Consider the following 22764-nt stretch of genomic DNA (forward strand, 5'->3'; position numbering starts at 1 on the left):
TGATCTCGCTCGCAAGATGAGCAAACTTGCCAGATACCTGATAATTAATTTGTGTTAGCTTGCCAAGCTAATGCCTAGGCGTTAGCTCAGCAGGCTACCAGAGTCTAATGGCACGAAGGAATAGGGGGAAGGAAGGACGCAGTTGTTTTCAAACTGTTCAAATAAGACCTCACAAGTTTGCCTCCATTTCAGCTGTTCCAAATTAATTCTAAAACAATTGGACATCAGGCTTAACTCCCTGTGACACATGGAGCCCCCCTCTGCCCTGATCAAAGGGACGGCAGGGGTACTGTATTAACCCCCTATGGATGTTCAATGATTCACCCCCACCCGACCTCTGACCCCCTGCCTCTTGCCTGTCTCCTCTGGTCCTTCATGCTGATTGGATTGCAGATGATGTTGAATGTGTTATTAATTTGTCTAATGGATGGTTCTCTCTCTCCCGCTTTCTTTCTCTCTCTCTCTCTCTCTCTCTCTCTCTCTCATAAACAGACATGTTCTTGTTCTGGACTAATTCAAGCCATGTAACACCACTCACTCTCTAAAATAGGATGATTATTATTTCTACTGCTTCTGTAGGAGTTGGCAGAACACTTCACTGAACATAGAAAGATTTGACTCTTTTAAAAATAGTGTGTATCCTGAGGAATGTTAAAAGTGTTCTGTTTGAAGGAGGTGAAACAGTAGCGTCTGTGTTTCACTAACCACTCTGCTTTGGGCACTGCCCACAAAGAGGGAACGAGGAGTCCAGAGCCAGTGCCATTTTAGCTGTGGAGAAGTTATTGTTATGTCTACTGCAAGGAGGTGTACCATTACTAACTAGGCTATGTGCTAGTCCCACTCTCCCTTTCTTTGTTCTTCTCCTCCACTCTCTCTTTCATCCTCAGACTTAATGGAATCATTTAGGTGGCTTCAGCATGAAAGGAGAGAGAGATGGGGGGTACATGGTTTTGTTCAGTGAGTCTTGTCGAACCTTGAGCCAGTGCATGTGTGTGTGATGTCTAGACCCTTGTCACTATGGACTGACGTAGGCCTGACCACTGAGTCAATAAACAAGACTAGTGTGATTGGTTTCAGACAGGTTTTTACTAATAACATCTACATGTATCCATTTTTAAGAACACTATTTGGTATTTTTCCGGACACTAAACTACAGGATCATACACACACAGTCATGCACAAGCATACACACATACCCACACGCACACACACACACGCATGCACATGCACACACACACACACACACGCACACGCACACGCACACGCACGCACACGCACACACACACACGCACACACACACGCACGCACGCACGCACACACACACACACACACACACACACACACACACACATACACACACACACACTGCATGGTAGTGAAAGTTGAGCAGTAACTGAAACCTCAGTTTGCTAACGTAGGTGTTTTATTCATAAGTGATTTAGGACTTCTAGGTCAGTAAATCTGTAAAACTGTTCCACTTTTACAAAGCTCATAAAAATATACATTACGTGTGACAGATGTCTGGGTTAATAATCACATACAGTTTCACATGCACAACGCCCAGGATGGAAATATGATCTCCACTGATTAAGGGTGAGGTAGCAGAGGCAGTATTTCAGCTGTGAGTGACATCACGTTACTGTTGTCTCGTTTGCTGAAGTATTTTGTCATTTAGCCTACCTCAGAAAAACAGCAAGGCAAAATGCTGTGAAAGTTGAGTGAAATACATACATATACAGCAATACATACAATATAAAAGATACACTATATATATGAAGTCTGTCTTTAGCGTCACGGGGAGGGTGGGGGGGAAAGATTAGGTTTCTGTGTGTGTGAATTCCCAGGCATGGTGAATACATTAGAGCACAGCTGCACTTCCCCTGGCTTCTCAGAATCAGAATCAGATTGTTCATGTACGTATTAGACATTAGCGATGAACAATTAATCAAAGTACAGTAGATGAGCATCAAACACAGTTTTTACTGAACAAAAATGCTGACAGCTGTGCCATACAGGTTGCAAAATAGATGGGAAGAGATTTTGAATGTTTCGATTCCGTGTTACCTGGTGTATGAACTGATACACAAAACAGGGCTTGATTCAACATTTTAAGTGTTTCAATTTAAATTGTTATGTACAATTCTTGCCACCAACAGAATGTTACATACATACAGTACCAGTCAAAAGTTTGGACACATCTACTCATTCCAGGGTTTTACTTTCTTTTTACTATTTTCTACATTGTAGAATAATAGCGAAGACATCAAAACTATGAAATAACACATATGGAATCATGTAGTAACCAAAAAAAAACGTTAAACAACTCAAAATATATTTAATATTTCAGATTCTTCACAGGAGCCACACTTTGCCTTGATGACAGCTTTGCACACCTGGAATGCTATTCCAAAATGAGTAGGTGTGTCCGAACTTTTGACTGGTACTGTATATATGGGGCATACAACAATCTCAGCTCTGCAGATTTTGCTGCGAAATGTCAGAATAATTAGATAAGTTATTCTGGACTTTTCCTCGTCACAGGTTCAAGAATGGCTGAAAAATCACAACGTTAATTTAAAATTAACTCTACAAATAGCAATGTTGGACGATTTGGAAAGCCATCAATCAACAATATCAATCATTCGAATGTATTTATAAAGCCCTTTTTTCATCAGTCGGTGGCACAAAGTGCGATACAGAAACCCAGCCTAAAACCCCAAACAGCAATGTAGATGTAGAAACTCTCAGGGCATTGTCTTCATCGTTAACTCACAATCTGTGGATACTATGCAATTAGAAAGGTTCAAATTCTTGTAAGACATCACATGTCACGCCCTGGTCAAAGTATTTTGTGTTTATCTTCATTTATTTGGTCAGGCCAGGGTGTGGCATGTTTTTTTTTTTATGTGGGGTGTTTTGTCTTGGGATTTTCGTACGTTTTGGGATTGTGGCTTAGTGGGGTTTTCTAGGTAAGTCTATGGCTGTCTGAATTGGTTCTCAATTAGAGGCAGGTGCTTATCGTTGTCTCTGATTGGGAACCATATTTAGGCAGCCATATTCTTTGAGTGTTTCGTGGGTGATTGTCCTTAGTGTCTTGATGTTCCTGTCTCTGTTTGTTGTCACCAGATAGGCTGTATAGGTTTTCACGTTCCGTTTCTTGTTTTTGTATTGTTCGTTTCGTCTTCATTAAACATGTATGAAAATTACCACGCTGCATTTTGGTCCGACTCTCCTTCACCCAAAGAAAACCGTAACAGAATCACCCACCACAACAGGACCAAGCGCCGTGGTAACGGGCAACAGCAGCGAAAGGAGGAGAGGACATGGGAGGACATTATGGACAGCAAGATTATGGACTATACTAATTGGGAAGAGATAGACAGGTGGGCGGTCGACCCAGGGAGAGTGCCGGAGCCTGCCTGGGATTCGATGGTGCAGTGCGCGGAAGGTTATCGGAGAATGGAGTTGGCGAAGCAAGCACGGCGGCGCGGACGGAAGCCAGAGAGTCAGCCCCAAAAATGTATTGGGGGGGGGGGGCTAACAGGGAGTATGGCTATGCCAGGTCGCAGACCTGAGCCAACTCCCCCTGTTTATCGTGAGGAGCCAAGGAGGAGACCAGAACCAGAGCCGGTATTGGAGGTGAGCGAAGCAGAGACTGTGAAGGAGTTAATGGGGAAAGTGGAGGAGAGAGTTATGAGGGAGTTGCTAGTTTGGTGCTTTAGGTACGATATTCGCCCAACGGAGCGTGTCGGGGACTTGATGGCACCTGGGTCAGCGCTCCATACTCGTCCTGAGGTGCGTGTTAGTTGGCTGGTGAAGATTGTGTCAGCCTCACGCACTAGGCCTCCTGTGCACCTCCATAGCCTTGCACGTCCTGTGCCAGCCTTGCTCTCAAGTTCTCCAGTACGCCTTCACGGTCCGGTCCATCCTGTGCTACCTCCACACACCAGTCCTCCGGTGGCAGCTCCCCGCACCAGGCTTCCTGTGTGTGTTCTCGGCCCAGTACCACCAGTGCCAGCACCACGCACCAGGCCTTCAGACTCTTCCAGATCTGCCAGTCAACCAGACTCTTCCAGATCCGCCAGTCAGCCAGGATCTGCCAGAACCACCAGCCAGCCAGGATCTGCCGGATCCAACTACCTGCCTGAGCTTCCCCTCAGTGCTGAGCTTCCCCTCAGTGCTGAGCTTCCCCTCAGTGCTGAGCTTCCCCTCAGTGCTGAGCTTCCCCTCAGTGCTGAGCTTCCCTCAGTGCCGAGCTTCCCCTCAGTCCCGAGCTTCCCCTCAGTCCCGAGCTTCCCCTCAGTCCCGAGCTTCCCCTCAGTCCCGAGCTTCCCCTCAGTCCCGAGCTGCCCCTCAGTCCCGAGCTGCCCCTCAGTCCAGTGGGATTCTGGGTGAGGACTACTAGGCCATGGTCGGCGGCGAGGGTGGACTATCCTAGGACGTGAGGAGGAGGGACTAAGACATTGATAGAGTGGTGTCCATGTCCCGCGCCGGAGCCGCCACCATGGACAGACGCCCACCCGGATCCTCCCTATTGTTTTAATGTGCGTTCGGGAGTCCGCACCTTAGGGGGGGAGTTCTGTCACGCCCTGGTCAAAGTATTTTGTGTTTATCTTCATTTATTTGGTCAGGCCAGGGTGTGGCATGTTTTTTTTTTTATGTGGGGTGTTTTGTCTTGGGATTTTCGTACGTATTGCGATTGTGGCTTAGTGGGGTTTTCTAGGTAAGTCTATGGCTGTCTGAATTGGTTCTCAATTAGAGGCAGGTGCTTATCGTTGTCTCTGATTGGGAACCATATTTAGGCAGCCATATTCTTTGAGTGTTGATTAGAACGCTTATTTAGAATGTCCAGTTTCGATTGACACAACAGTTAGCATTTGAGCTAGCCACATTGTTTTATTTTACAGAAAGATTTTTCACAAACACAGTCCTTACAAAGTTATGTCCTGAATGTGGCCCTTTCATTTTTGGACGCAATGTTCAGACATTCACAGAAGTAGCTGCAGCATAACACAATCATCTAAATCGGGAAATGTAGAATACATTAGTCCTGGCGCTAAAGGAGGAAAGATTGACATAACACAAGAGGTCATATTTAGAGAACTCTCGTCTGACAGAAACCACAATATGAATTAGCTAATATCAATTACTATTTATAATTCATCACATCACGGTTCAGCTCAACATTGATCGAAATAATTGAGTAAAACACTTTTCCAGAAATCAAATGTAATCCGATGATGGGTAGTTTGTGCACGCCGCCCGTGTTTGATTTTTGGCGTCAACCGAAGATAATAAGAGGAGACAAGATGAGTTTGTTCTGTTTGCAAGAAGTACAGTATATTAAAGGGGGTGTGTCATCTACGGTCGTCTACGATCATTTACTTCTGGAAGTTTACTCGAAAGACAAGTGAACAATTCCTTCACCTCATTATAACATTTTTGGTCTGACAGATGTTTACGTGACACGCAGAACGCATTGTATGATGTCAACAAACATGGCGCCACACATAGCTGGCAAGAACACTACCGTTCAAAAGTTTGGGGTCAGAAATGTCCTTGTTTTTGAAAGAAAAGCACATTTTTTGTCCATTGAAGTAACATCAAATTGATCAGAAATACAGTGTAGACATTGTCAATGTAGTAAATTACTATTGTAGCTGGAAACGGCAGATTTTTCATGGAATATCTACATAGGCGTAGAGAGGCCCATTATCAGCAACCATCACTCCTGTGTTTCAATGCCACGTTGTGTTAGCTAATCCAAGTTATCATTTTAAAACGCTAATTGATCATTAGAAACCCATTTGAAATTATGTTAGCACTTGAAAACGGTTGTCCTGATTAAAGAAGCAATAAAACTAGCCTTCTTTAGACTAGTTGAGTATCTGGAGCATCAGCTTCATTAAATAGTACCCGCAAAACACCAGTCTCAACGTCAACAGTGAAGAGGCGACTCCAGGATGCTGGCCTTCTAGGCAGAGTTCCTCTGTCCAGTGTCTGTGTTCTTTTGCCAATCATAATCTTTTATTTTTATTGGCCAGTCTGACATATGGCTTTTTCTATGCAAATTTGCCTAGAAGGCCAGCATCCCGGAGTCGCCTCTTCACTGTTGACGTTGAAACTGGTGTTTTGCGGGTACTATTTAATGAAGCTGCCAGTTGAGGACTTCTGAGGCGTCTGTTTCTCAAACTAGACACTCTAATGTACTTGTCCTCTTGCTCAGTTGGGCCTCCCACTCCTCTTTCTATTCTGGCTAGCGCCAGTTTGCGCTGTTCTATGAAGGGAGTAGTACACAGCGTTGTAAGAGATCTTCAGTTTCTTGGCAATTTCTTGCATGGAATACCCTTCATTTTTTAGAACAAGAATAGACTGATGAGTTTCAGAAGAAAGTACTTTGTTTCTAGCCATTTTGAGGTTTAAAAAATAAATCGTAATCACCTTTCTTTAACTAGGTAGGCCAGTTGAGAACAAGTTCTCAATTACAACTGTGACTTGGCCAAGATAAAGCAAAGCAGTGCGACAAAAACAACGACACAGAGTTACACATGGGATAAACAAACGTACAGTCAATTACATAATAGAAACATCTATGTACAGTGTTTGCAGATGTAATGAGATTAGGGGGGTAAGGCAATAAATAGGCCATAGTTGCAAAATAATTACAATTTAGCATTAACACTGGAGTGATAGATCTGCAGATGATGATGTGCAGGTAGAGATACTGGGGTGCAAAAGAGCAACAACAAAAATAAGTTATAATAATAATATGGGGATGAGGTAGTTGGGTGGGCTATTTACAGATGGGCTGTGTACAGGTGCAGTGATCAGTAAGCTGCTCTGACAGCTGATGCTTAAAGTTAGTGAGGGAGAAAAAAGCCTCCAACTTCAGTGATTTTTTTCAATTCGTTCCAGTCATTGGCAGCAGAGAACTGGAAGGAAAGGTGGCCAAAAATGAATTGGCTTTGGGGATGACCATTGAAATATACCTGCTGGAGCGTGTGCTGGGGTGTTGCTATGGTGGCCAGTGAGCTGAGATAAGGTAGGGCTTTACCTCGCAAAGACTTATAGATGACCTGGAGCCAGTGGGTTTGGAGGTGAATATGTAGCAAGGGCCACCCAACGGTCGCAGTGGTGGGTAGCATATGGAGCTTTGGTGACAAAACGGATGGCCTTGTGATAAACTACATCCAATTTGCTGAGTAGGGTGTTAGAGGCTATTTTGTAAATGATGCTGAGGTCAAGGATTGGTAGGATAGTCTGTTTTACGAGGGTATGTTTGGCAGCATGAGTAAAGGAGGCCTTGTTGTGAAATAGGAAGCTGATTCCAGATTTCATTTTGAGTTGGAGATGCTTAATATGAGTCTGTAAGGAGAGTTTAAAGTCTAACCAGACACCTAGTTATTTGCAGTTGTACACATATAAGTCAGAACCGTCCAGAGTAGTGATGCTAGTCGGGCGGGCAGCCGCCCTTTCCCTTGTCTGCACCTGTACACATATTCTAAGTCAGAACCGTCCAGAGTAGTGATGCTAGTCGGGCGGGCAGCCGCCCTTTCCCTTGTCTGCACCTGTACACATATTCTAAGTCAGAACCGTCCAGAGTAGTGATGCTAGTCGGGCGGGCAGCCGCCCTTTCCCTTGTCTGCACCTGTACACATATTCTAAGTCAGAACCGTCCAGAGTAGTGATGCTAGTCGGGCGGGCAGCCGCCCTTTCCCTTGTCTGCACCTGTACACATATTCTAAGTCAGAACCGTCCAGAGTAGTGATGCTAGTCGGGCGGGCACCCGCCCTTTCCCTTGTCTGCACCTGTACACATATTCTAAGTCAGAACCGTCCAGAGTAGTGATGCTAGTCGGGCGGGCAGCCGCCCTTTCCCTTGTCTGCACCTGTACACATATTCTAAGTCAGAACCGTCCAGAGTAGTGATGCTAGTCGGGCGGGCAGCCGCCCTTTCCCTTGTCTGCACCTGTACACATATTCTAAGTCAGAACCGTCCAGAGTAGTGATGCTAGTCGGGCGGGCACCCGCCCTTTCCCTTGTCTGCACCTGTACACATCTGCGGGCAACAATCGGAGTGCTGATCGCTTTGAATTTGATGTCGGCATTTGAACTTGGCCTTGTAAGTCTTGTTGTAATTTGATAGCCAGGGGTTCATTTCATTGGGAATTGTGAAGTTTGGAGCTCTCCGTTTTTGGTTGACCATTAGAAACCAAAAGCTGTTTTGTGGATATTAAAATATAGGTGGTGAGAGCTGTAAACTTAATTGTTATTTTCATTTATTTTCCCAGTAGACTAGTGCAAGTTTGGTTTCATGTTTCAGGCCTATTGGTATGAATATAAACAACTAAACATCTTCCTATTTAGAGCATTCCCCAAAAGACATGTCTTGTTTTAACTTCAAAGACAATAGCAATTGTAGACTATAACAAATGTGCATTGTCATGCAATGACATAATGATAATTTAGATAATGCAAACAAATAATGATTACCTAGTTGGGCTAACTTTTTTTTACTTGTTGCTGTAGGCCTACGTCATCATCCTCTGCCTGCATCTCTACCTGTAGCCTACCTGTCTCTGGTATATTGCATCTCCACTTCCACCTCTCATCAGTCTTGCTTGTCCATCTTCCTGAATTAAAATGAGATATTCTAACAGATCAATCTTGCTGGCAAAAAGTCATTACATATTGCTAAGTTATTTAGTGTGAATGAAAGGCTGTTTTTCTGTATATAATGAGCACCCAGATGCTGCGTAGGCTACACAATAATATCAGACATAGATAAGCTGGCCACCTCCTCATTGCCTACTATGTTGCAATATTAATATTCTCAGAACTGCCTCGTTCATTGATATTTTTTTTTAAATATTCTCAGAAACACCTTGTTGAGGCAATGCTTCAATATTCTCAGAATGTTTCCCTTCCCTGGTGTAATAACGTAGCTGTGAGTCCAGAAGCAGGTGCAGGTGAAACGTTTAATAAAGCAACAAAACCAGTAACGAGACAATTCCATAATGCTACACGCCGGTAAACATGTAGATCTTGCGTCTGGAGCTGTGCGTCAGGGAGGGGGTACTGTCACGTATCCTTGCTCTCTGGCCTCTAGGTCACCAGACTGCTGATTATTACGCACACCTGTCACCATCGTCACGCGAAACAGCGCTTATTGACACTCACCTGGACTCCGTCACCTCCTTGATTACCTGCCCTATTTATGTCACTCCCTTTGGTTCCTTCCCCAGGCGTTATTGTTTCTGTTTCATGTTGGTGCGTTGTTCATGTCTCTTGTTTTGTTCATGTTAGTTTATTTATTAAATATATTCACTCCCTTACCTTGCTTCCCCACTCTCAGCGTACATCGTTAAAGAATAACGCTTCACCAAAGGGAAGCATCAGAGAATGTTTTTTTTTCTTTGTGTTGGAGGTGATGTCGGGTCTGGGTTCCGCTGCCAGTGGATCTTCAGGATTTCATGCCTCAGCCGGTACATCAGGGTGTCAAGACTCTGTTGCCGAGTCTACTGAGGATGCCTCAGCTAACTCGTCAGGTTTTCAATACTCAGTAGACTTTGCAGGCTCCCATGCCACAGCTGGCTCGCCAGGCTCCAGCTCTTCAAGCTGCTCATCAGGTTCCTGTGCCTTTACGGAGGTAACCGATCCACTCCTGATCCCCGGGAACGTCTCTCTGGTCGGCATCCTGCTGCTCAAGCCGCGCGTTGGAGCGGTGGTGCTCTTTCGTCTGCTCCTTCTTCGGCCCTCTAGGTCACCAGGCTCCCACGCCCCACCCGGCTCGACAGGTTCCCACGCTTGGGCAGAGGTGTCCAGTTTGCTCCTGATCCACGGGATCATCCCTATTGTTGGCGTCCTGCGTCTGGAGCTGCGCATCAGGGAGGGGGTACTGTCACGTATACTCCCTCTCTGGCCTCTAGGTCACCAGACTGCTGATTATTACGCACACCTGTCACCATTGTCACGCACACCAGTGTTTATTGACACTCACCTGGACTCAGTCTCCTTGATTACTTGCCCTATTTATGTCACTCCCTTTGGTTCCTTCCACAGGCATTATTGTTTGCTGTATCTGTTTCATTTCGTTGCGCTGTTCAGGTTTCTTGTTTTGTTAGTTTATTTATTAAATGTATTCGCTCCCTCAACTTGCTTCCCGCCTCTAATTGTACATCGTTACACCTGGCGAACAATGCAGTCAGGCAAATACAAAAATGTATTGGCCGCACACATTATAAGGAACATCTCTAAACACAAAGCAACACTTTTGGTGGGAAGCACACTAGACAATGACCCTGTATGCGCCATTCCACAAGGGTGACGTCCTATTGCCTGTAGCAGGGGCTCTGCAACGTTTTCATATGAGTGACATTTTCCAATTGATCCTAGAATTTCTAGGTCTGCGCGCCAGTTATGATTTTGATATAAGCATTGTAGGCTCCTCAACTGTGCCCAGAAAATGTTTAAGTGCCCACAAGCTGAATAGCCTAATTCTAGCTGGCTACTAGACAGAGGCCAGTCCATTCAGCCACACCACAGGGAGCTTCACTGTGTACCGAGGCGCTGTCCATTAAGCGGTGCTGAATCACGGGTGAGGCCTTAATGTGTAGATTGTTCTTCTTTCCTTGGTCAAGTTTGTTTGTCTTGATGTGTTCTTGTTGATTGTAAGCCTAATGAATTCCTAGGATTTATCTGGTATGGTTTGCATTTGCAGTCAGCTGTTTTATGCTCTGGTTGCACTGTATGCGCTGTTCCACAAGTAGGCTACATAAGTCAATGTAGCCTATGTATGATGAAGTTGAGTAGTACATTGTACACACCATTCCAAAGACTGTTAAACCTAATATAAACCTAATATTGCGGTGATGATGCCTGGGGGACATTTTTGTTTGTTGGTTCTGTTCTCCAAATTGCATTTTAGAGTTAAAAAAAATACACAAAATTAGCTTCTACTGTTGGGGGTATTTTTACACACCCCACTTTACCATACCCTAGGTTTAGCTGAACTGACAACTCCCCTCGTCGGGGGAAAGAAATGGAGCACCCCCACCCCCTAACTACTTCCAGCGGCTATGGTCATGCAGCATAAGACAGCATCTCTGTCCAAGTAACTTATTGAGCTGTACAGTTATATATTCTTTATTTTTTCTCATCCACCAGAGGACCAAATTATCTTTGAATTGCATGTTTTGTTTTTACATATACAGTACATTTTACACACATTTGACATACAGTACATGGTACTTTAATACACCACATTCACAGACACAAAAATACACATTACATTTTGGATAGATAGTACTCAGACACCATCAGTATACAATATACACTGAGTGTACAAAACATTATGAACGTTCCATGACATAGACTGACCAGGTGAATCCAAGTGAAAGCTATGATCCCTTATTGATGCCACTTGTTAAATCCACTTCAGTCAGTGTAGATAAAGGGGAGGAGACAGGTTAAAAAATGATTTTTAATCATGAAGACAATTGAGACATGGATTGTGTATGTGTGACATTCAGAGGGTGAATGGGCAAGGCAAAAGATTTAAGTGCCTTTGAACGGGGTATGGTAGTAGGTGCCAGACTCACCAGTTTGTGTCCAGAACTGCAACGCTGCTGGGTTTTTCACACTCAACAGTTTCCCATGTGTATCAACAATAGTCCACCATCCAAAGGACATCCAGCCAACTTGACACAACTGTGGGAACAATTGGAATCAACATGGGCCAGCATCCCTGTGGAACGCTTTTGACACCTTGTAGAGTCCACGTCCTGATAGTAAGGGGATAGAAAGATAAATAAAACACAAAGGCATGAAGCGATAGATAGGTATGTACATGTCGGCAGTGATAAAGGGGGCACCAGGATAGATAATAATTAGAGTAAAAAACTAGGTAGCTGCAACATATAAGATGAGTGTATACAGGACCTTCAGAAAGTATTCACACACCTTGACTTTGTCCACATTTTGTTGTGTTACAGCCTGAATTGAAAATGGATTCAATTGAGATTGTGTGTCACAATACCCCATAAGGTCAAAGTGTTTTTTACAAATAAATAAAAAATGAAAAGCTGGCTTGGCAAAAAAATGTGGCACAGAAATCTACTTCATGTCCTGAATACAAAACGTTATGTTTGGGGAAAATCCCAAACAACACATCACTGAGTACCACTCTTCATATTTTCAAGCATGGTGGTGGCTGCATCATTACATTTACATTTTTACATTGAAGTAATTTACCAGACGCTCTTGTCCAGAGTGACTTACAGTAGTGAGTGCATACATTTTCATACTGTTATGTGTATGCTTGTCATCGGCAGACTACGGAGTTTTTTTAGGATACAAAGAAACAGAATGAAGTTAAGCACAGGAAAAATCCTAGAGGAAAACCTGGTTCAAGCTGCTTTCCAACAGACACTGGGAGATGAATTCACCTTTCAGCAGGACAACAACCTAAAACACAAGGCCAAATATGCACTGAAGTTCCTTACCAAGACAACATTGAATGTTCGTGAGTGACCTAGTTAAAGTTTTGACTTAAATCGGCTTGAAAATATATGGCAAGACTTGAAAATAGCTGTCTAGCGATGAACAACAGCCAACTTGACAGAGCTGGAATATTTATTGTTTTAATGTGCAAATATTGTATTTCATTTTCAAAACATAAAAAAAATGTCTAAAAACATGTTTTCACTTTGTCATTATAGAGTATTGTGTGTAGAAGGGTGAGAAAAAAATATGTTGATTTTGAATTCAGGCCGTAACATAACAAAATGTGGAATACAACACGGTGTAGGAATACTTTCTGAAGGCACTGTACATGTGTGTGAGCGTGTGAGCGTGTCAGTGCAAAACAGAGTCAATGCAGGTAATATAGGTAGCCATTTGATGAACTATTATGCAGTCTTATGGCTTGGAGATAGAAGCTGTCTCGGAGCCTGTTGGTCCGAGACCCGATGCTCCGGTACCGCTTGCCGACTGTAGCAGAGAACAACACTTTTCAACACCGTATTTGTAACAGATGATTTAACAGAACCCTAAGCTCAACCCACAGCAATAGAACCAAGACAACTTGGCGCGACTGTGGTAAAAGGTAAATGTCCCTATCCCAGTTCGTGTCATCTCTGTGTGGATAAACATGCCGGTGCAACTCAGGAAGACTCACAGTGAAATATTAATGACAGATAATAAATGAATGTGGAGGTTGAACAGGCTGAGAACAGTGAAGCAAGGCCCTTAGAGCTCTGCTGATCCTGCCAGTTATCCAAAGGAATTCCTAAAGACTACTCCCTTATGACAGGTAGGCTCACTGTATTTAATATACTTAACTCGAATATACTGGGTCAAATATCACCTTCACAATGTGCACCTATTAGTAAACAGCACTGTGCACTAGTTTACTAGTCCTGCAGAGGGATTTAGTGGTAGGAATGCTAAACGTTTGTCAAGATGACTGGCAGCAGGTAATGTACACCCTAACAACGCTAATTTAGCGTAAACATCTGTAACCGGTTCATAAACAGCGTTTATGTGCTTTTACGCTCCACTACATCCCTGGCTGCATGGACATATAGGGTGGATAGGGTGGATAGGGTGGGGCTGCGTGGACATATAGGGTGGATAGGGTGGGGCTGCATGGACATATAGGGTGGATAGGGTGGATAGGGTGGGGCTGTGTGGACATATAGGGTGGATAGGGTGGGGCTGCATGGACATATAGGGTGGATAGGGTGGGGCTGCATGGACATATAGGGTGGATAGGGTGGGGCTGCATTGACATATAGGGTGGATAGGGTGGATAGGGTGGGGCTGCGTGGACATATAGGGTGGATAGGGTGGGGCTGCATGGACATATAGGGTGGATAGGGTGGGGCTGCATGGACATATAGAGTGGATAGGGTGGGGCTGCATGGACATATAGGGTGGATAGGGTGGATAGGGTGGGGCTGCGTGGACATATAGGGTGGATAGGGTGAATAGGGTGGGGCTGCGTGGACATATAGGGTGGATAGGGTGGGGCTGCATGGACATATAGGGTGGATAGGATGAATAGGGTGGGGCTTCGTGGACATATAGGGTGGATAGGGTGGGGCTGCATTGACATATAGGGTGGATAGGGTGGGGCTGCATGGATGTTGAGGACAGAACACTGTCCCCAGTCATTTATTCATAGCTCTGTGCTTTTCACTCTGTTTTCTGATAAATGTTTCATTAAGAAACAGTCAATTACCAACAACGTGTGGTTTATTGTTTTATAAATACTGCATGGACTACTCTGTCTATTTAACCATACTCTGTCTCTGTAACTACAAAATGTTTACTAAAACATTGTTCTGTGCTCATACTGTTGCGGCATATTTTCCTAGCACATCTCACCCATGAGGGTTTTAACTGTCTGGCATGTCTAAGGGACACATTTCATTTTAACTTTAGTCCTCAGAATTAGGCAATGAAGGGCCCTGCCTCAGTGTTTCCATTGTGGTAGACAGTTGCTGAGTATAAAATATTTCCATAGACTAACCAGTGGTAGAATAGGTTCCCTCACTCTAGCCAGTCCTGGTAGCTCCTTCAGTGATGAAAGACAGACCCTTCTCTCTCCCAGGTCAGAGCCCTAGCTGCCTAAACAGCTGGCTTCCATCACTGAGGGAAACATTTGTATGTGTATGTGTGTGTTTGTGTGTGTCCATTCTGACCAGGATACCAATGCATCTATCTCATCGTCACCGGCAACTCAATATCCGTGGCAATGGGAGAGACTCACTCTTCTGTCATTCAGAGATATTTTTATTCATTCATCGGTCATTCATTCTGCTATAAGACAGACAGAAACAGAAGACTTTCCCTGACAAATCACAGAAGAACCCACTAAATGCATTATCATTAGCCCAGCCACTGCATCAAAACGGGCCGTAACAGTGAGACCAGTCATTTATATCTGGGTACATTTCTTCAGCATTGAACCTGTTACAGTAACTATTCAGATGTTGAATGCGTATTGTAGGGGGTATGTGGGTAAATGGAAAAGGATTGACTGTGTAGACAGTCTTGTATTGACGGGGGTCGGTGCGTGGTTAGGGAGATGTCTGTACATCAGGGGTCGGCAACAGACGCAAGCCAAAACCATCCCGCAAGAAATTCTGGAATTCTGCAAAAATAAATGTTAATATAGTAAATATTATCCCAAGTATTCCCACAAATTAAAAGAATTGACATATGTGATTGTGTGTCAATGTAATCAAGGTACATGGGGGGGCAGGGGGTGCAGCGATGGGGGATGGTATTGTTTGAGAGGGGCTGAGTGAGTTCTGATGGGGGATCCTGAATCCCAATTGGAATTAACAGAACCCCTCCACTAACCCCCAATCCATAACATACCACAACCACTCTACTGCCTGATAAACTCAACCCCTTCCCCCTCTCACCCCAGAAACATCTGAGTTTAAAGCTCTTCAGTCCTTTGAGGTGAGACCACTTGAGGTCCTCTCAGTTGAGTTTAGACTCTGCCTCCTTGAAACACAGAAACTCTCTTTGAGCTCTGTATATCCACGGACCTACTGGATACTGTCGGAATAATAAAGGACATATCTGTTAAATTAGACTAACGTAATTTTGTGTGTTTCTGAACTGTAACTGAGCTGAAAGGAAAGGCAGAGGAGACCAATATTCAGAGGTTTACAAGGTTGTAAAGATGAAATCAGACACCGTGACCGAGAAAAGGAGAGTGAGAAGGAGAGAGAGGAGAGAGAGTGAGAGTTTGTGTCTGGTTCAGGGGATTTGATAGCACAAGAGAGAGGAGTGAAGAAAGGAGGAGAGGAAAGGAGCGAGAGGAATGGAGAGGGGTAATGGAAGAGGAGATAGATAGGAAGAGAAGTGGGGGGGTGATAGGGGGTGATGAGTGGAGTGAGGTGGAAAGAAGAGAGGAGGAAAAGAGGAGTTAAGACATGAGGAGGAGAGGTGGAGAAAGGGACAGAAATAAGTACAGATGGTTGAAGAAGGAGAACAGTTGAAGGGGTGACGAGAGGAGGAGAGGGAGCAGTGGAGGACTCTTGAGTTGTCCTGAATACATTCCCTAAAAGGAATGGATGGGTACTCACCACTCTCTGTCTAGGAGTCTGAACACAGGAGGTTGGTTCCACTCTTCTAGCAAACTGATAACCTTCCATGAGATTGAATTATAATTCAATCCCAGTTGTCAACAGATGGGAAAGAAGACAAAGTGTGTTTTATCAATCTCAAGTGGGCCATTCACCAGTCATCCATCTCAACAATAGTTCTGTCTGGTTTCAGCGTAGCAGATAGGGTTACATCCTCAGAATAATGAACTAGTGTCGCAACGCTGCCAGTCCCCAGTTTCAGATAAAAGCTCCTGTCTGTTCCACCTCTTAATCCAGCCTGTTTAGGAAGTACTATGTGTGACACTCGTTCTGTTTGTGTGTGTGTGTGTGTGTGTGTGAGAGTGTGTGTGTGTGTGTGTGTGTGTGGGGGGGGGGTGTGTGTGGGCGTGTGTGTGTGTGTGTGTGGGCGTGTGTGTGTGTGGCTACATTACCATAACCATGAGTCCATCCGTTTCAGTAGGGGATTAGTTCTGCTGTTCTCTGTGTGTCTGAAGGGTCTTTATACACTCTGCTATGGCCTATTAGTGGTCCCTGCCATCAGCTGTAAGCCTAGACCAGATACATAGACCTAGAATAACTAGAACACACATCGCCATTCAAAGTTAGGTTCTGTGGTGGGTAGAGCACTGATGACCAGATGTGCCATTTGAATTGTTGAATTACTTCAATTCTGAATTCGGTACACAACATAATTCAGTGTCTTGCTCAGTGTTAAAAACATTCAACAATGACACATTTTATTCTGCTCATTCTGATACTGGGTGGGAAATGATGTTGATTTCAGGGTTATGTCAGTTCTATCAGTCCTGAGTCTATGGCCAGAGCATCCTCACTATAACTCATTATCATTCACTATGGTAGGGAGACAGCTTGCTAACTGTCAGACGTTTGTTAAGGAGTGACGTCCCACTTTACCCGCTTTAAGAGGGAAGTCAACCGTCCTCTTGTTTAGTCTATGATTGATGACTCTCTGGTTATGGCTTTGTGTGTTGATTGATGGTGTTTATTTATATTTTCCAGTTTTAACCTTACTTGTTTGTGAAAACTGGGCGATATTTGCTGATTGTGGAAATATCAAAACAGTATGTGATAGTGAAAGAAAACTGTACGCTTTTATCTTTTAATTGCGAAAATATCTAATTGATTGTATCTGGTAGTTTGTGTATGAAATAGGTATGTACAGTGGGGCAAACAAGTATTTAGTCAGCCACCAATTGTGCAAGTTCTCCCACTTAAAAAGATGAGAGAGGCCTGTAATTTTCATCATAGGTACACTTGAACTATGACAGACAAAATGAGAAAAGAAAATCCAGAAAATCACATTGTAGGATTTTTAATGAATTTATTTGCAAATTATGGTGGAAAATAAGTATTTGGTCAATAACAAAAGTGTATCTCAATCCTACAATGTGATTTTCTGGATTTTTTTTTCTCATTTTGTCCGTCATAGTTGAAGTGTACCTATGATGAAAATTACAGGCCTCTCTCATCTTTTTAAGTGGGAGAACTTGCACAATTGGTGGCTGACTAAATACTTTTTTGCCCCACTGTATGTATATCTCATTAAACTGTTAAAACAGTGTACATGGACCAAACAGTGGTTCTGTCCTGTCCTGAATTCAAAGCATCATGTGATCTCAGTGAGCTCCTATAACAACAGTTTTCCAGTTCGCTTCTTGGAACGTCCTTGTGTGACTGTATGAGTGTGGGAATACTATATATATCAGACAGAGAGAGATATGGAGAGCATGGTGTATGTCTCTATGTGATCAGGGTGCAGAGTGTCTGAGTACTATAGCCTTGCGGGAACTTCCCCAGAAATGCATGTCCTACATAGTGTATATACATGTACCTAGGATGTTTTGTATTGTGATAGAGCCAGCATGGTGTGTGTCTGTCTGTAGGATTAACCATGTTGAATCCCTTACATCATGTTGTTTAGACCTTGGATGTTTGAGAACCTGATGATCACACAGAAAAAATATCAAGGGCACAGTTAAGGAATGGGACATTGTGCATTGATGACCTCAGAAACCAGGAGAGGACAATCCTTCAACACTGCACAGTTTTCTCAGAAATACACAGGGTGTACGTTGTGCCGTAACACCGTGAGCTGACCGCTTTGGGCACCGATAAGATTGGGTAACTCTGTCGCCACTGAGTCTTACTTAAAGATAGGTTGTTAGATATCTATGTCCCCTTGAATGGCTGAGGTTCCACTACACAGTGCAGCTTTTGTATTTGCAAGAGCAACTGAGAAATCTACCAAGAAGTGATGTAATAACAGTAGACTTTCTGGTACTTCAAAGCAGTCAACAATACACATAATAATTTCCTAGTAGGCTTACTTAAAGGACTTTAACCCTCAAACTACTGACTGGGGTCATTTTGAACATGGCTCAAAGGTGGTTTATTCAAATCTTTAATTTTTTTCATGACTTTGTCAATCAACTTGCTCTTGACAATGATGTGTTTCTGTATCAATATGGACTTTTTAAGTTTGGGTTCATTTTGACAGCAGCCAAAAACACCTACTTCCAACCAGTGGCGATACAGTAAATGTCAAAGTTTGGATATGTCACGTTCTGACCTTTATTTCCTTTGTTTTGTATTTATTTAGTATGGTCAGGGCGTGAGTTGGGTGGGCAGTCTATGTTTGATTTTCTATGATTTGGGGATTTCTATGTTTCGGCCTAGTATGGTTCTCAATCAGAGGCAGATGTCATTAGTTGTCTCTGATTGAGAATCATACTTTGCCCTGTTTGTTTGTGGGTGATTGTCTAGGTTGATGGCTTGTTTCAGCGCAGCTCGCATTAGCTTCACGGTTGTTATTTTGTTTACTGTTTTGTATAGGGTTTCAGTGTTCAGTGTTTTCTTTATTAAAATTCACGATGAACACATATCACGCCGCATTTTGGTCCTCCGATCCTTCTCGTCTCTCCTCTTCAGATGAGGAGGACAACCGTGACAGGATACACTTACTCATTCAAGGGTTTTATTTTATTTATACTTTTTTTCTACATTGTAGAATAACAGTGAAGACATCAACTATGAAATAACACTTATGGAATCATGTAGTAACCAAAAAAATGTTAAACACTTTTTAGATTTTAGATTCTTTAAAGAAGCCAACCTTTGCCTTGATGACAGCTTTGCACACTCTTGGCATTCTCTAAACCAGCTTCACCTGGAATGCTTTTCTAACAGTTGAAGGAGTTCCCACATGCTGAGCACTTGTTGGCTGCTTTTCATTCACTCTGCGCTCCAACTCATCCCAAACCATCTCAATTGGATTGAGGTCGGGTGATTGGAGGCCAGGTCATCTGATGCAGCACTCCATCACTCTTTGTCTTTGTCAAATAGCCATTACACAGCCTGGAGGTGTATTGGGTCATTGTCCTGTTGAAAAACAAATGACAGTCCCATGAAGAGCTAACCAGATGGAATTGCGTAACCCTGCAGAATTGGTAGCCATGCTGGTTAAGTGTGCCTTGAATTCTAAAGGAATCACTGACACTGTCACCTTCAAAGCACCACCACACCATCACACCTCCTCATCCATGCCTCACAGTTGGAACCACACATTCAGAGGTCATCTGTTCACACACTCTGCATCTCACAAAGACATGGCGGTTGGAACCAAAAATCTCCAATTTGAAATCATCAGACCAAAGGACAGATTTCCATCGGTCTAATGTCCATTGCTTGTGTTTCTTGGCCCAAGCAAATCTCTTATTATTATTGATGTAGAGGTTTCTTTGCAGCATTTTGACCATGAAGGCCTGATTCATGCAGTCTCCTCTGAACAGTTGATGTTGAGATGTGTCTGTTACTTGAACTCTGTGAAGCATTTATTTGGCCTGCAATTTCTGGGACTGGTAACTCAAATGAACTTGTCCTCTGCAGCAAAGGTAACTCTGGGTCTTCCTGAAGGTTCCATGAAGGTCAGTCAAGACTGAACATTTCAAGAGCTTGTACGTTTCTTCAAGTGCAGTACAAAAAACATCAAGTGCTTGGAAAAAAGCTGTCCTTGAAACAGTCTTGAAATGTTTGTCAAAAGAGAGATCAGGGTCCAGAGTAACGCCGAGGTCCTTCAGTGTTATTTGAGACAACTGTGCAACCATCAAGATTAATTGTCTGATCCAACAGAAGATCTCTTTGTTTCTTGGGACCTAGAACAAGCATCTCTGTTTTGTCCAAGTTTAAAAATAAAACATTTGCCACCATCCACTTCCTTATGTCTAAAACACAGGCTTCCAGGGAGGGCAATTTTGGGGCTTCACCATGTATCTTTGAAATATACAGCTGATCTCTCTTTTGACAAACATATTTGACGACTGCTTCAAGGACAGCTTTTTTCATTCTATGTAACATTACAACAATCTGAAACGTTCTGTCTAAAAATGATCCAGAAAAAATGTATCCTTGCTTTTGTAACTTCTAGATTAGACTACTGCAATGCTCTACTTTTTTAGTGCTATACCCGGCTGCTAGAATAGCAATGAAAGTTAACATTATGTTTTCGAATGACATTACCAAGAGGTAGAATATATAGTGAAAACAATAGTGGTCCTAAAACGGAACCTTGAGGAACACCGACATGTACAATTGATTTGTCAGAGGACAAACCATCCACAGAGATAAACTGATAACTTTCCGACAGTGTAGCGATGAGACAATATAGTAACTACTAACAATTGGATACCATGAAATTGGGGAGAAAAGGAGGTAAAATTCATAAATAAATAAATGAATTATCAATGTTTGACAAAGCCAGATATGGCCTGGGCATTACTGTAATGGTAGTGTTTTCACAGGACAATAATCTAAAACTTAGTCCGTTCTCAGAGCTACTAATCTGTAGCCCACTTCAACTACGGTAGCAAGCTGTTATTACAATACCATTAGCTATCCCTCTCTCGTTCTCTCCCGCCGTCTCTCTCCCACACTCATCCCTCTCTCTATCTCTATTTGTTCTTTCTCAGTCTCTACCCCCTCTCCTCCTCTCTGTCTAACACCCTCTCCTCATCTCTGTCTAACCCCCACTCCTCACTCTCTATCTCTCTCCCTCTCTCTGTTTCAAGGACAGTGAAGTCCTTGGGCCTGTTTTGCGAGGCTGACCAGTAAATTGTGTGTCTGGCTGTACAGCCAGCCAGGCCTGTAGAGGCTGTATGGGAATATTATTATGGAGCATTTAGACTGTTGAGTGACTTGGATCGAACCTGTCTAATACCCATTAGACCAATTACTTAATGTCCTGGCAGTGGTACTGAAAGAGTCCTGCTGTCAAAGATACAGTATATCAGGATACGGTAAACTGGGAGAAGGACAATAGAGGAGGTCAAGGGTAGAGGAATAGGGAAATCTGAGGTAGAACAGTAGAGCTCAGTGTAGAAAAAAAACAGTCACAACCTCTCTGTTACAGGATTCACTTACAGTACAACATTCACTTACAGCACTTATCTATACTACTCTCTCTGCCTTCCTTCTCTCTCTCTCTCTCTCTCTCTCTCTCTCTCTGTCTCTCTCTCTCTCCTCCTCACTTTTTCACTCTAGCAGCTCTCTCACACGTCCCTGTGCTCTTTCTCTTACTCGTCTCCACTCCCTCCACCCCCTTCTCTCTGGCTGTGCTGGCTCCCTCAGCTGTTCTCAGTTGCTCTGTGTGCAGTGTGTAGTGTGGACAGGGCTAGGCTGAGCTGGGCTATGTTGAGGACATAGAATGTCTCAGTGAAGACTATTTCCCAAGCTAACTGGATTAGGAGCTGGAACATACTGGACCTGTTTGTCTTTACTAACTAAAGACAGAGTTTTAATTGAGGGCATGCTGGAAGAGAGAAAAGAGAGAAACAAATAGAGAGTCAACACTAGAGAATTGTTGGAGCAGAGACCCACGTAAAGACTGATCTCTAGCCCAGCTCCCCTCACTCTCCCCGGGATCGGTATTGTGGGACTCCCCTTGCCTCTGACCTCCAACATTGAGGTGGTATGAGTCTGCTGTGTGGGTCCGGTTCAGCTCGGTTCAGTTCCACTCAGTTCGGTTTGACTCGGTTCTGTTTGGCTTGCTTAGACTGGCTGTCTATAGCACTTACCCATACCCCTGCTCCATTTTCAGGTTCTGTGTCTCTGGAACACCTGACCCATAACCCCTGAACGTAGGACAGGTTCTGGTCCAGTTTTGCAAAATTACTGGACTGAACAGACTTCTGTTTGACAGTATTTCAATACTTTTTTATTTTCTGGAAACTCTACCCCTGATCTGGGACTGATCCTGGTTCTGCTGACATCTATTCTGTGTTCCGGAGGACTGGTTCTTCAGGGACCTGTCTGGCCTCTCTCTCCCCAGGATCATGGCCTCTTTCTGGGGCATGGTGGTGTTGCTGTATGGGATGGTGGTTATTTCTGGAGCACAGAAGACGAAGAGCAATATGCCCAGGCTAAAACTCTCTTATAAAGGTGAGTCTTATTCATTTACCTTGACACTTACTGTACCATATTTCTTCCCTCTTTCTACTATTACTCTAAAGCTATCTTAAAAGAAGAATCATCTATGCTTACTCTGTTCTTACCAGCTGCTCTATATTCATACTTGTCTGTATGCATATCCAGCAGGGATAGAGGTTTCTGCTGGTGCCTGTGTC

At 43.6% G+C, this 22764-nt stretch overlaps 1 protein-coding gene across 1 annotated transcript in view; it reads left to right on the forward strand.

Moving 5' to 3' along the window:
* Nucleotides 1-21125: 21125 nt before the first annotated feature.
* The window catches only part of LOC110496116 (semaphorin-3ab), a 62560-nt gene continuing 60921 nt past the window's right edge, over nt 21126-22764 (forward strand). The window contains exon 1 of the mRNA XM_021571821.2: nt 21126-22579. Coding sequence (XP_021427496.2) covers nt 22474-22579 — 106 coding nt within the window. The 5' untranslated portion in view covers nt 21126-22473. The remainder of the gene's footprint in view (nt 22580-22764) is intronic.

The sequence above is a fragment of the Oncorhynchus mykiss genome, chromosome 2, assembly GCF_013265735.2.
Source record: "Oncorhynchus mykiss isolate Arlee chromosome 2, USDA_OmykA_1.1, whole genome shotgun sequence".
Taxonomy (NCBI): Eukaryota; Metazoa; Chordata; class Actinopteri; order Salmoniformes; family Salmonidae; genus Oncorhynchus; species Oncorhynchus mykiss.